We start from the raw sequence: 14628 nt of genomic DNA on the forward strand, positions 1-14628 counted from the left end.
TAACAGTATTTTATTGGTTGAGAGATCAAAGAGTATCACATTAGCAATCCTTCTGGTGGACCTAATACTTTCTTAGTATAGACGTATATGGACTCACCACTCATAACTTGCCACATGAGTGAGTTGTGATAAAAGTTATGATGTTAACATTTTTCTATTTCATACTCACTCTTATGTACTCACCCCACTTAGGCCTGTCCAAGGGTCGGTTTTGGACCCAACCCAGACTCAACCCATCGGCGCTGGATGGAGGAACTCGAAATCGACAGCCAGAATCAATCGCTCGAGTCTTTTTCTGGTGAAGGTGAGCGTCAGTCGGTTCGGTCGATCATCGAAAACTAAAAAAAATTCATTGAAATCTGCAAAAAAATCACTGGTGGGAAAATTTGCAAAAATCTGGAAAAAGTCATCGAAATATGCATTTTATCGCTGTAATCTGCATTTGTTTCACTGAAATCTGCATTTTTTCGCTAAAAATTGTTGAAATTTGGCCGAATCTAGGTAAATCCCACCAGATCTGGTTAAGATCTTGCCAGATTTGGTCAAGGTCTAGCTGGATCTGGATTGTTTTTGCAGGTTTAGCCAAATTTTTTATATGGCTCCGGTTGAGTTCAGGTTGCTTGGGTTTTGGAGAAGCAAACCCACCACTCGACCTGCTGGTGTCGGTTCTTGAAAACAAAAACCCACCGTCGATCGACTGGACCTTCGATTTGGGTTGGAATCTGGTCGGCGTCAGGCGATTTGGTTGGGTTGTCAGGCTCCGGTCGGGTTTGGACAGCCCCACTACACAACTTTTACTCTAATTTTTTTTTTTTTTTTTAAAGGATAAGAGATTAAACAAATTAGGAAAACATGAGTTAAAGTCACGTTGTCATTTCCATTTTATTAAAATACACTTTGTGTAACAAATATTGCTCAACAAATTAAGTAGTACAAAATTTAGGGTAAGCTACAAGTGTCTACTAAAAGCTCAAATAAAATATAGGAAGGATGATCAAAGGACAAAACAAAATAATCTCTAGTAGAATGTCATTCCTTGGCCAATATATTTATGCAATGGTTGCCTTTGTGGTGGATGTGGCTGATGTGAACTTCCTTAGAAAACTGGAAGAGGGATCTACGATCACAAATGAGATAACTACAAGGGTAAGAGGCATCAATTAAGGAGCAGTGAGAACTGAGAGGTGATAATGCTAAGAAGTACACTAAAATACTTGCTTTTGGATTATCTTACCATGACTTTGGAATGCAGTGAAACCCTTTGAACATTTATGTCGTGTGTTAAAACTATTCATTTTTGTCATTAAAAAATAAATATATAATCCCTTTTCATTTTTTATTTTTTTATTTGGTGCAAAAAAAAAAGGCCGAGAATGGGTAAAAATAGTCTATTTGCTACAATATCAAATTTTATGTACTATATTGATGGGAAAAAAAGAGTCAACATACAAAAATATAATAAAAGTTTGGAGGTCTAAGTTAGTTAAAAACTTAAATGGTAAATTGTAAATTACATCCCTAAAGTTTAGGGATGATTGGATTTTACACACTAAAATTTTAGAATTTAGATTTTATCCCCTGAAATTTAGCGATGTTTGGATTTTATACCTTGACATTTCAGAATTTGGATTTTACACCCTATATTTCAGAAGTGTTTGGATTTTACTTCCTAAAGTTTTAAGGTGTTTGGATTTTAAACCTTAAAGTTTCAGAATTTGAGGGTATAAAATCCAAACAATCCTAAACTTTAGGAGGTAAAATCCAAATTCTAAAATGTCAAGATGTAAAATCTAAATACCCCAAATTTCAGGAGTAAAATTCAAATTCTGAAAGTTCAGGAAGTAAAATCTAATCACTCCCAAATTTTAGGGGTGTAATTTGTAATTTACTCAAACTTAAAATACTCTACGTAAACATAAATAAATACTCTATGTAAACATACTTAAAAAATAAGTTAATTTATAAACTAAGACAATACTGAACAGATCCTTAAATTAAGGATTCTATGTGTGAGATGTAAACCATTGAACTAAGATCTAATGAAATTTAATGTACCAAGAAAAACGATTGTAGTCTACGAAAGAGGAGTTCTCTTATTTGGGTTTGAATGGTCAGAATTCTAATCTCGGATCCTAATCCTAGGCTGATTGTATTGATTGTATAATGGTAATTTCAAAATTTTCAAAAGTTTTACTCACCAATTCCATCTCTATCTTTTATATGATTGTAGAGTTAAATTATAGATCTTGTTTGAAATTTTTGTAGAAGTTGAACATCCATTTTTTATTGATGAATGGTGTCATGGGCTCTACATCATTAACACGTGGAGCTTCGTACCATATGAGGATGGGGTTGTAGTCTTGTAGACAACATGGCCTTATAACGGGGTCCAACAATGTGGACATGTCACACGCATCTCATATATTATTGTTCATGTTCATTGCTTTTCTTTTTTTTAGATCACATGCATTGGAGGTCGTGTATGGCTCTTCGTACTTGGACTGGGAATTATTGGAATTCCAGAGGTACATTTTGGTAAGGGTGTATCTTGGTTATCATTCACTGCTAATTATAGAAGACATGGAAATATGGAATCCTTATCCAAATATTAAGTACGATCTTGAATGAAATTACTTTCTGTGGGACTTTATATATTACTGCAATCATCAACCGGGAGCCTAGCACATTGTTCAATTATTGCTGATTGGAGGAAGAACCACAAATGGGACTAACAGTGCACATGAACGATGGCAAATCACAAGACAGGGAAGGAGTGGACAAAAGTTCATCAGTAATTATATCAACATCATCAGCGAGGGTGGATGTCATTATCAGCACGAACCAAAGTGAAAGGTTCAAACCAACCCTCAGTATCAAGCAATCTGATGATCTTCAAAAATGGAGATCAAGGCAAGTTCATAATGATATTTGTATCATCAATGAAGTAGATGGAAATACTCTACTCACCACCCATGGTTGTGGCCAAATTAAAGTAGACGGAAATATTCTCATCAGTTTGGATGGCTGTAGCGGCCAAAGCAAAAATAATTCGGAAGAAAACAAAAGCAGACCAACTACAAAGGTTGAAATGGATTATATAAGACGTATGTTAGAAGGAATGATTAGACTTAGATCTAGTGTACAGGAGTATTAAATCCGTTGAAATGATGACATATATTTACTTTTAAACACGTGTCACTATCTGATCGTGTCCAATGCACTGAACACACTATACCTAAACCAAGTCCTAAGAGAAAATACCAACGTTCAATAAGTTCCGGTTCAAGTTCAAGTACTTCCTTATTATAAAAGGGAGGCAATTAGAGGGTTCGTTAATGTGATATTATTCAATATTTTGGAAGCAACGATTTCTCAATTTTTACATAATTTTTTTCTCAATTCATCAATTTTTACATAATTGATGAATGATAGTTTTACCATAACTCAAAAAAAAATTAATAAAAAAAATTTGTTATGCAAGAGACTAAAGAGAGGGATTATGTTCTCCCTATAAATTATATATAATGCATTGAGCTACATGACTTTTGAGATCATGAATTTGGTTATGTGAGAAGAATGAACATTCCTCTTTTAATATTGAATAATTACTCACGCTAGAGTAATGTTTGTCTTACTAAAATAAGAAGTAAAAGAGAGAGACTCATCGTGTTTCGTGTTAACACTGTCTTGACTACATCAGTTTTACCTCTCAAAACAATTCCCATTTTCTCTTCCTTTCTTTGGTTTCTTTTTTTCCCCCCCACTTTTTTGTAATTCATTAAATTGCAAATCCATACATATCTGCAAAGCAAATTCTAGAAAGTCTTCAACTAATAAATATTAAAGATGGCAGGTTTTTGCATGCAACCATGCAAGCCAATACAAAATTAACAGAGGTGAAGGTTCTTCCTGGACAGAGGATGAACTCCAAATTGTGCTAATGTGATCTGGAGTGCAAAATAAAATAACACAGCAGTACAAATCATAGAACCAAATAGCTATATAATTGCAATTTAGACAATATCAATTATGACTATGAAATATTATGTACTGCATACAATCTTGATTAGCAAAATCTCAATATAAGATGAACAGCACCAGTATCTAACAAATATGATGTCGATTTAATTACTTCTCATCTCACAGTATAATAACATCCATGCTAGCTGTATAACCAATTACACTCTTCAATTATGTGATTTCTGGGATCTTTTACATAATTCTTCCATAAACCAAAACTATAGTAAACGGATCCTTAAATTAACATCTATACTTTAATTCTTCCACAATCAGAACTGGCCTGCCTAGTATCTCAACCCTTTGATATCTCAAATTTCATCAGACCAATCACTGGGCTCATTTTCATCATAGAATAAGCCATCAACTATCTGATCGATTACCGAATCAATGAACGTGTTACAACTGAGGGTGAAGATCCGACCTACTTTACTTCTAGCACTGGAGAACCATGCAAAGATAGCAGCACAAGTAATGGCTCCCAGACATACCCCACCTGCTTCAGCAATGCCTTGAAGATCCATTTTTCTGAATAACGAGTTTCCAGTCACCATCTCCGTTGTCACAGTAGCTGCAAATACAATCTGCGAATTTTTTTTTGTTAAAATTTGATTGTATTTACAGATTATAGGAAAATGGTAGAGCCTATAAAACAATGTGATGCATTTGTTGTTAGGTTAATTTGCATGGATCAATGTAGTTTCTCTAATTCAAGTTGAATGATTATACCAAAAAACCAAACTGGGCAGCAAGTCGCGCAGTCCCCATCTAGATGAAGGGGCAATAAAACTAAAGGATAAGCCAAGACAAGAGAGCACAATGGACAAATTTAACGTACGTGTTAGTGTCATGAAGGATATATAAGCCAAAAGTCCTGGCTCATTATTGAGTCTTGTTTTTTGGATATTTCTGCGTACTATATGACTGTTGATGTCTCCTGAGTGTCATGGACTGCAAGTGGGTGAAAGGGCAGGCCATTTGATATTGAGGATAAGGTGGTGAGTACTGAGTACGTACAAGATCATTCGTGTATATCTTATCAAAAAAATAAATAACAAGTTTTCCCCAATTTCGTGATATGCTGAAGTACTTGAGGATGAGTGTTGGACATTTTTTACTAATAATTTTTATTTGGATCCATCATTTTTTTTTCTCACTACTTTAACAAGTTGTGAAATTTAGTGTGTTTATAGGGTTGTTTTCCCTCTCTTTTCTATTTTTGGGGTAAATTTGATCTCAAATCTTGTTTAAATATAAATTGAACATGTTTAATTTGCATGTGAGATTGTGTGTTTTACTCACATTGATATTCAATCCCAAGTTAAAACAAGCCAGTTCTAACTACTTAGAATAATGAACACTTTAGAGTATGTTTGGAATGAATAAACAGAGACAGAACTAGTAAGGGGCAGAGGGGGGCCATGGCCACCTCCCCCCCCCCCCCCCCCCCCCCCCCCCCCCACAAATTTTTTATTTTAAAAATAGTAATAGTATACACATTTAATGAATAGTTTAACAATTGAGCCCAAAATAATTATTTTTGGCCCCCCTCCTCTCAATAAGTTACAAATTGGCTCATGAAAATGATAAAACCCAATTGGTAAACAACTATACTACAACATCTGTGTTACTGTGTTGGCTGTTTCATACTCTTTCTTCTTAGATCCAAACTATTTTTTTATGAGTGTTAAAATTGACTATTTGAATTTTCATGAAAAAAATATGACTATTTTTGCTGAAAAAAAAAATGTGCAAAGAAAAAAAGAAGAAAGATAGATGAATACAACTTACAAACCAAGTTAATGTACTTGTAGTGAGTGTGAGTGGGGTGCGTGGGTGGCCATTAATCAATGTGTGGGGTGGGATGACAGGTGTGTTTGGCTATTAATTTTTAACTTAAAATATTTATTTATTTTTTTTAACTTACTACTTACTAGTTGGTTGTTTATTAGTAAATTAGTTTAATTTTATGTGGGGTATTATAGAATTGAATAGTTGCGTAAATAAATTAGTGCTAATGTGTAGTGTACAGTCATTAGTATTACAAATTTTATTATATAAATTTTATAAATTCATGTATCGTTAATCAAAAGAAATTTAGGATTGAAAGGGAGATTGTTTCAAAGTTTAGTACAAAATCAACTATAGATGATTTTTGTTATTTAAAAGAATGTTGAATTCTATTTTTAAATTATTAATTTAAAATGTATTAATAAATGGTTATTTTGTTTCTCCTCTCTTGCTGATATTTTCTTAACATTAAATATATGCTAATTTGTATTTTAAAGAATTTTTTTTTTTTTTTGAGGTTTTGGCCTCCCCTAAATTTTGATCCTAGTTCTGTCCCTGTGAATAAAGATAAAAGAATAGGAGAGTTGAGTAGAAGGAAAGGTGACTCAAATATACCAAAATATAGTACATTCAAGTCACATTTCCTTCTCCTATTCAATCCTCTCTTCCCATTCCCTTCAATCCAAATATAGGATTAAGTTTTTGAGTAAGTACTAATTATCAATGATCTTCCTATCATCTTTCATGGCAAATCCTAAGAGTTTATCTAATAATTACTTATTTGTGTAGGACAAAGCCAAAACATGGCCATGGATTGGTAGTCATTTATGTAAGCAATTTGGTCCTTGAGTCTCGTCTAAACTAAACTCAACACTAGAGTCTATTTGGATTGAACTTATTATTGCTGAAACTGAAAACTGAAAGTACTGTAGCAAAATAATTTTTAAATGTGTGAATAGTATCGTGGGATCCATTTTTAATATTTTTTTAGTACGTGAACAGTGATAAACAGTACTGTTACGATGCCACTATAGTGCCAGTTGTCCCTTGGAATGCGTGAAGTGAGGAAAAACCAAAAAAAAAGAAAAACGCAGCTTTGGATTAAGCGGAAAACGCTGAATCCAAATGGCACCTAAAACTAGTTGTGGAATGGCCAAGTTGTAAAATTAGTGTGAGTTTAATTTTTTTTTTTTAGCTTATTTAGTATTTATGTGCCAATCTTAAATTTTACTCTCTATTTTTAGCTATAACTACACGTTTATATATAGTACTAGTAAAAAAAAACTACATGTTTGTATTATAACTTTCAGCAAATAAATCTTCCATAAAAGTTAATCCTAATCCAATAGCAAATTAAACTTAGGTCAAGTACAAGTCAAGCTAAAATAATGGAGTTTAATGAATAATAATAATAAGTCTAATCTGTATCATAAACAATAACTGACTCACCATGGCGAGGCGACCAGAGATGATCTCAAAGTCCTGGCTCTTCTTCGAGCTCTCTATATACTCCGAAAGAATCGCAAAGAACTGCGACACGTCAGCACCACTCTCAGGTCCATCTCCACCGTCCCTTCTAGTCTTAATCACCCCACCTCGATCTGGGCCATACGATCTCAACGTACACAGCCGAGGCTGCAACACAATATTATTCATCTTCCCCCCATCCGTATTCACAACCGGCTTGGGTTTCTGAACCGGAATTTGAACCTGAACCGGACCAGCCGGTTCTCTCCTCGAAACAGCTGGTTTTGGAGACTTCAACTCGGAGTGAATTGCACGCGCCGTCAAGGCCATTAGAGAGAGAAAATAACAATGGGGCTTTGGGGATTCCGAGAATCTTGGGTTTTTTTTTTTTTTTTTTCCCTTTAAATTTTAAGATTACTTTTGGAACCTTGATGGGGGTGTTTTATGAATCCACGTCTGTCCTAGGTTTGTAAGGTGGTGGCTGACGTTGGTGTGGGCCCTAGGTTTACGTGGCGGCTGCTTTGGTCGGTAACGTGGTTTTCTAGCATGGAATAATTCGTGCTGGGCCTGCTGGGGCTGAGAGTGAGACATGTAATATTTACCGACTTTTTTTTTTAATGAGAATCCCAACTTGACATTTTAGCGGAAAAAGTGATTTGATTTAGGCGGTAGTTGACCTGTCACTGCAGAACGCGAAAATTATTGAATTTTTTTGGGAGTGTCGTAAATGCAGGCTACTTCCTCTAGTATGAATTATTGCTTCCACTATAAATTTAAGGGTTATCTTAATATGCGTATTTCTTCCTCTCACATTAACGTATTTATGGTATTATAAGAGTACTTAATAATTTTTTCTTAGGACATTGGTTAAGAATCTATTTTAGGAAAGTTTTGATATCACTTTTATAGGAAATAAAAAAACTGTGAAAATATTAATTTTTTTTTTTTTTTCATAAAAACTTTTTTTACCTGAATTCTTAACCAGTGCCCTGAGGGCACTTATTAGTATTTCTCTAAATTTAATTAGTCAGGACACTTATTAGTATTTCTCTAAATTTAATTAGTCTTATCTATAGTTATATGAGAAAAGGGTGTACGTATTTATGGTAGTATAAGAGTGCCCAATAATTATCCACACAACACAGGCATATATAGCGTATTTGTGTGTGTATATATTCTGGGTAAAAGTATTTCCAGATTTTATTTATTGTATATTTACAAGAAAAAAACACCAGCACCAAAATTACAAAGGGCAACCATTTATATTTGAACCTATTGGATATGTTTAAAATAAATATATAAAGGTTTAATTGATTTAAAAATTACACGCAAACTGTTTAGTTGGATCAAAATAATCGTGTGGTTAATATTATGATGATAATGATAGTTTTTTTTTTTGGAATAATATAACAGCTTATTATTACCACGCAATATTAATGGTGACACAAAGTACCAATGGGCTCATGGCACTTCTAATCAATTTGGATTGGCCCATATACAATTTTAAGCCACTTGTAATTTTTTTTTTTTTTTTTTTTAATATTGGAGATTTGTTAATTAGATAACACATTAATCATTAGATTAGTGTAAGCCAATGACTTTATAGCTGAATTAACACATTTTCATGCACAAAGTGCTTGAGGTCTAGAGAAAAAAGAGTTTGAGATATGAGATTAGCAGTATATTATAACTATCTAAAAAAGAAATTTGATTAGTGTAAACACTAAATTGAATGGTTGATTATTTAATGATAAAATTGAAAAAGATTAAATATGGTCTTTAAACATGGTACCAAGATTTATTTATTTTTTAAAATGTACAATTCCTACTTAGAATTGCTTAAATTGCTATTTTAGATCCACCCAAAACTTGATTTACCCCAGTAGCTATTGCTAGTTTTTTTTAGTAAATATGAACAGTAAGTTTATAAATATACAAGTTATTTTAGTAAGTGTTTATTTTTTTTATAATAATTTTTTATTCTCTCTCTCTCCACCACCACTCACGGTTTGGTGGCAATGAAGATGGTGGTCGGCATTTACGATGGTAGTCCTGGGTTTGCCATCAGATCTCTCCTCTCTCTCTCTCTCCTCTTTCTCCTATCTCACTCAGATCCTCACCTCTCTCTCAATATAATCTTGTGGGTATTTGTTTTGTTTGTGGGTGTTTGGTGGTGGTAGGTCTTGTGGTAATGATATCGTGGGGGGTAATTGCAATTTGGTGATGGTGGTGGATTATTAATGGTGGTGTTGGGTGTTTGACGGTGGTGGGTTTTTGCAAAATTTTTCTTTTGGTTCTTTGAGTTTTTTTGGATTTTGGTTCTTTTGGGTTTGGGTATGTGGCTATGTTGTGTTTTGTGTTCGTGACTGTGCATGTGCCCTGGTTGCTAGCAGTGGTGGAGCCGCACACAAGGGGGGGGGGGGGGGGGGCAAGGCCCCCCTAAAATTTAAAATATATATATATATATATATATAGTATGTATTTTATTTACATTTTAAAAAATGTAGCTTGTAAAAATAGAAGTTGGCCCTCCCAAATTTTGAGTCATTTCAATGGTGCTCTTAAAAGAAAGAAAAATTATATTTAAAATCATATAATTTGAGAGGTTTAACAAATTGGAAAATGCTAACGAGTGCCCTTTGGGCATTGGTTAAGAATCCAGTTATAGAAAGTTTTTGTGGGAAAAGAAAAAAAAGCAATTAATATTTTAACAGTTTTTTTCATTTCCCATAAAAGTGATGTCAAAACTATTTTTAACTGGATTCTTAACCAGTGCTCTAAGGGCACTCGTTAGCATGACCCTAAAAAATTAAACTATGTAGAAAATGATAAATTTTTGTATATATCTAATATAAGAAATACATGACTTTTATATTCTCATTAAAATTTAGAAGATGATAAATTCTTTTAGTAAATTAATTTGTATATGCGTGTGTGTGTGTGCATGTGTGTGCGTGTAGAGGTCTGTCTTAACTAATTTATTAGTATCACAACTTGGCCCCCCAAACTAAAATTTTTGCCTTCACCCCTAGTTGCTAGGCTGCTTCACAAAGAGACTAGAGAGTGAGAGAAACGGAGAGGAGGAGAGAGAAAAAGTTAGACATGAAGAGAGAAAAATGAATGAATATGTGAATAGTGTTGGTTTTGATATAAAGAACAAGAATTAAGATATTGGGTAGTTTCTCCAAAAAAAAAAAAAAAAAAAAGAAGATATTGGGTGAGTTGTAAAATGATCTAGTAAAATAGATAAAATAATGTTTTAAAGTTTAAAATAACAAATTTTTTAAAATCATGGATGTATGAAGAAGACTTTTATGCTACAAATTCCAAAGTTGTAGACATTCATGCAATAAATGCCAAAGAAGATTGTTTTAATTTGCAGAATTTGCTTGCAAATTAATTTTTTGAAGTCAAATTCTAGCGAGCCCATCTCGAAGAGCATTCTCGATCAAGTTAGCTTGTGCCTACCAAACTTTCTTGAAAACTATAGTACTCCATGAAGTCTTTTTAACCACTTCTACTCTTCTAGTGCCTTTTACATGATAAAACAAGTTGTAGTAGTAGTAATGTGAAAATTTGAATATTTTTATCCATTGCTTGAAATAGTAGAATCTATGGAAATTGAGACTTTCCTACTTAAGTATTCAATTAGAACAATTATATAATGCCTAATTACGTATCAATAAGGGTGGATTAGCAGTAAAAGATATAGTTGTTGACATTGCTTAGAAAACCCTCGACCACATTTTTCTTAACTGTAGCCATGGACGGAGCCATTCGTGGAGTAGGGGGGCAATGGCGTTCCCCCCCCCCCCCCCCCCCCTTTTTTTTAATATAACTATATATTGAGGTACTAATTTTAGCAATTTCGTTCAATAAAATTACATTTTGTCTCTCTTAATAATATCACTAATCATTATAAGAGAAATACTATAGCTAAAAACTATTTTACAAACTATTGAGATAGCAAATTCTTAATGGTTTGCAACTAGGTCTACCACTTACATCACTTTTTTACTTACTAATAACCACTAATCACAATAACAATTTGTAAAAAGGTTTGTAAATCTAATATTTTCCTCATTTTAAAGGCCACAAAAAAAAAAAAATTATAGATCTAAAATCTAAAAAATATATATATACAAGTACAAAATATTAGCCCAACAACAAAAATTACTGATAGACGATTGCAAAGCTTAAAAAAAATTGAGACTAATCAACCAATTTTACCAAAAACAAACAACTTAGCTCTTTAAAAAATTTTAAATAAAATAATTTTGTCATTGCCAACAAAAGACACACTCTACACACACATAAAAATAACAATAATAAAAGAAAACTTTTGCTAGCTAAGCAGTAGAGCCAAAAACTGAAGCCACCGCATGCAGCTAACAATAGAACCACCCCCCTAACTCCAAATCCTACCTTGTCCCTGATTGTAGCTTAATGCATGTGTGGGGCCAGGGAACTTATGATCCGGCCCACGCTCTACTAGGGCCCAGGGCCCGTGCCGAGAAGGGTATTTGCCGAGGACGAATAGGGAAAGGCCGAAGTGCCGGGGGCACAACCGAGGATGACCCTGTCCTCGGCACTCCAAGACTTCAAAGGGAAGCGCAACATCTCATTGAAAGGCTGCCCCCAAAAAGTCCCCTGAAGGAGAGGCGAGTAGAATGGGACCCACGTGAGGGTAAGGTGCAAAACTGGCTCAAAGTAAATACGTCCCCTCCACATTAACTGCACTCGCCAACGTCCTAACCATATTAATGACAAAAAACGCCTGAACAGGGTGACTTCGATCATCGTAACTAACAAAAAGTAAGGGGAGGCAGCTAATGGGACGGGTACTGAAGTAGGCACTTGCCTGATCAACAAATGGAGGGCTAAGATCAACCAAGAAGGGCTATATAATGTGAAGGTTGATGCCCCACGAAAGGAGGCTGGGAAAAAAGGCCAAGAGCTAGAGTCTCCCAGACCGCCTCAAGGAGAAAGACTCCTCGGGCGAACACGGCCTAATTCTGTACGAACAAGACGACTAACCCTCGTCCGGTGACCAAGGCCTAGCCATTTAAACCCACGCTCTATAAGTGATATTGTTTGGGCTTTTTTACGTGCGAACCCAACATCATTTTGGGTCGTTACAAATCGAGTCCTTACAATTGGCGCCGTCTGTGGGGAAGGCTTGTGTGTTGGCACAGGCGGTGGGCGTAAAAGTTCCACTAGGGGCTACGTTTCTTCACTAAGGGCTGCGCTTCATAGTGTCAGTAGCACGGATGGTTCTAGGGGCTTGGCCGAGGAGCTCATCCCCCTAAACCAAGGTCCCACGCCATAACCGAGGGGTTAATTCCCCAAACTACTAAAAAATCAAGTTTTGGACAGAACCAAGGTATTGCATGGTCCTCGGACTCAAACCTATAGGGAAACCAACTACTTAAAAATCAAGTTTTAGACAGAACCAAGGTATTGCATGGTCCTCAGACTCAAACCTATGGGGAAACCAAATACTTAAAAATCAAGTTTTGGACAGAACCAAGGTATTGCATAGTCCTTGGACTCAAACCTATGGGGAAACCAACTACTTCAAAAAGCTAAGTTTTGGACAGAACCAAGGTATTGCATAGTCCTCGGACTCAAACCTATGGGGAAACCAACTACTTCAAAAAGCTAAGTTTTGGACAGAACCAAGGTATTGCATAGTCCTCGGACTCAAACCTATGGGGAAACCAACTACTTCAAAAAGCTAAGTTTTGGACAGAACCAAGGTATTGCATGGTCCTCGGACTCAAACCTATGGGGAAACCAACTACTTAAAAATCAAGTTTTGGATAGAACCAAGGTATTGCATGGTCCTCGGACTCAAACCTATTGGGAAACCAACTACTTAAAAATCAAGTTTTTGATAGAACCAAGGTATTGCATGGTCCTCGGACTCAAACCTATGGGAAAATCAACTACTAAAAAATCAAGTTTTGGACAGAACCAAGGTATTGCATAGTCCTCGGACTCAAACTTATGGGGAAACCAACTACTTCAAAAAGCTAAGTTTTGGACAGAACCAAGGTATTGCATGGTCCTCAGACTCAAACCTATGGGGAAACCAACTACTTAAAAATCAAGTTTTTGACAGAACCAAGATATTGCATGGTCCTCGAACTCAAACCTATGGGGAAACCAACTACTTAAAAATCAAGTTTTGGACAGAATCAAGGTATTGCATGGTCCTCGGACTCAAACCTATGGGGAAACCAACTACTAAAAAATCAAGTTTTGGACAAAACCAAGGTATTGCATAGTCCTCGGACTCAAACTTATGGGGAAACCAACTACTTCAAAAAGCTAAGTTTTGGACAGAACCAAGGTATTGCATGGTCCTCGGACTCAAACCTATGGGGAAACCAACTACTTAAAAATCAAGTTTTGGATAGAAACAAGGTATTGCATGATCCTCGGACTCAAACCTATGGGGAAACCAACTACTTAAAAATCAAGTTTTGGACAGAACCAATGTATTGCATAGTCCTCGGACTCAAACTTATGGGGAAACCAACTACTTCAAAAAACTAAGTTTTGGACAGAATCAAGGTATTGCATAGTCCTCGGACTCAAACCTATGGGGAAACCAACTACTTCAAAAAGCTAAGTTTTGGACAGAACCAAGGTATTGCATGGTCCTCGGACTCAAACCTTTGGTGAAACCAACTACTTAAAAATCAAGTTTTGGACAGAACCAAGGTATTGCATGGTCCTCGGACTCAAACCTATGAGGAAACCAACTACTTAAAAATCAAGTTTTGGATAGAACCAAGGTATTGCATGGTCCTCGGACTCAAACCTATAGGGAAACCAACTACTTAAAAATCAAGTTTTTGACAGAACCAAGGTATTGCATGGTCCTCGGACTCAAACTTATGGGGAAACCAACTACTAAAAAATCAAGTTTTGGACATAACCAAGGTATTGCATAGTCCTCGGACTACAACTTATGGGGAAACCAACTACTTCAAAAAGCTAAGTTTTGGACAGGACCAAGGCATTGCATGGTCCTCAGACTCAAACCTATGGGGAAACGAACTACTTAAAAATCAAGTTTTTGACAGAACCAAGGTATTGCATGGTCTTCGAACTCAAACTTATGGGGAAACCAACTACTTAAAAATTAAGTTTTTGACAGAATCAAGGTATTGCATGGTCCTCGGACTCAAACTTATGGGGAAACCAACTACTAAAAAATCAAGTTTTGGACAAAACTAAGGTATTGCATAGTCCTCGGACTCAAACTTATGGGGAAACCAACTACTTCAAAAAGCTAAGTTTTGGACAGAACCAAGGTATTGCATGGTCCTCGGACTCAAACCT

At 35.4% G+C, this 14628-nt stretch overlaps 1 protein-coding gene across 1 annotated transcript; it reads right to left on the reverse strand.

Moving 5' to 3' along the window:
* Positions 1-4027: 4027 nt before the first annotated feature.
* LOC115993888 (stress enhanced protein 2, chloroplastic) lies at positions 4028-7686 on the reverse strand. The gene is made up of 2 exons (XM_031117872.1): positions 7258-7686; positions 4028-4601 (listed from the first exon to the last, which is right to left on the reverse strand). The coding sequence occupies exons 1-2, from the start codon at positions 7603-7605 to the stop codon at positions 4329-4331; spliced, it is 621 nt and encodes a 206-aa protein (XP_030973732.1). The 5' UTR covers positions 7606-7686; the 3' UTR covers positions 4028-4328.
* Positions 7687-14628: the final 6942 nt, after the last annotated feature.

The sequence above is a fragment of the Quercus lobata genome, chromosome 6 (assembly GCF_001633185.2).
Source record: "Quercus lobata isolate SW786 chromosome 6, ValleyOak3.0 Primary Assembly, whole genome shotgun sequence".
Classification (NCBI taxonomy): Eukaryota; Viridiplantae; Streptophyta; class Magnoliopsida; order Fagales; family Fagaceae; genus Quercus; species Quercus lobata.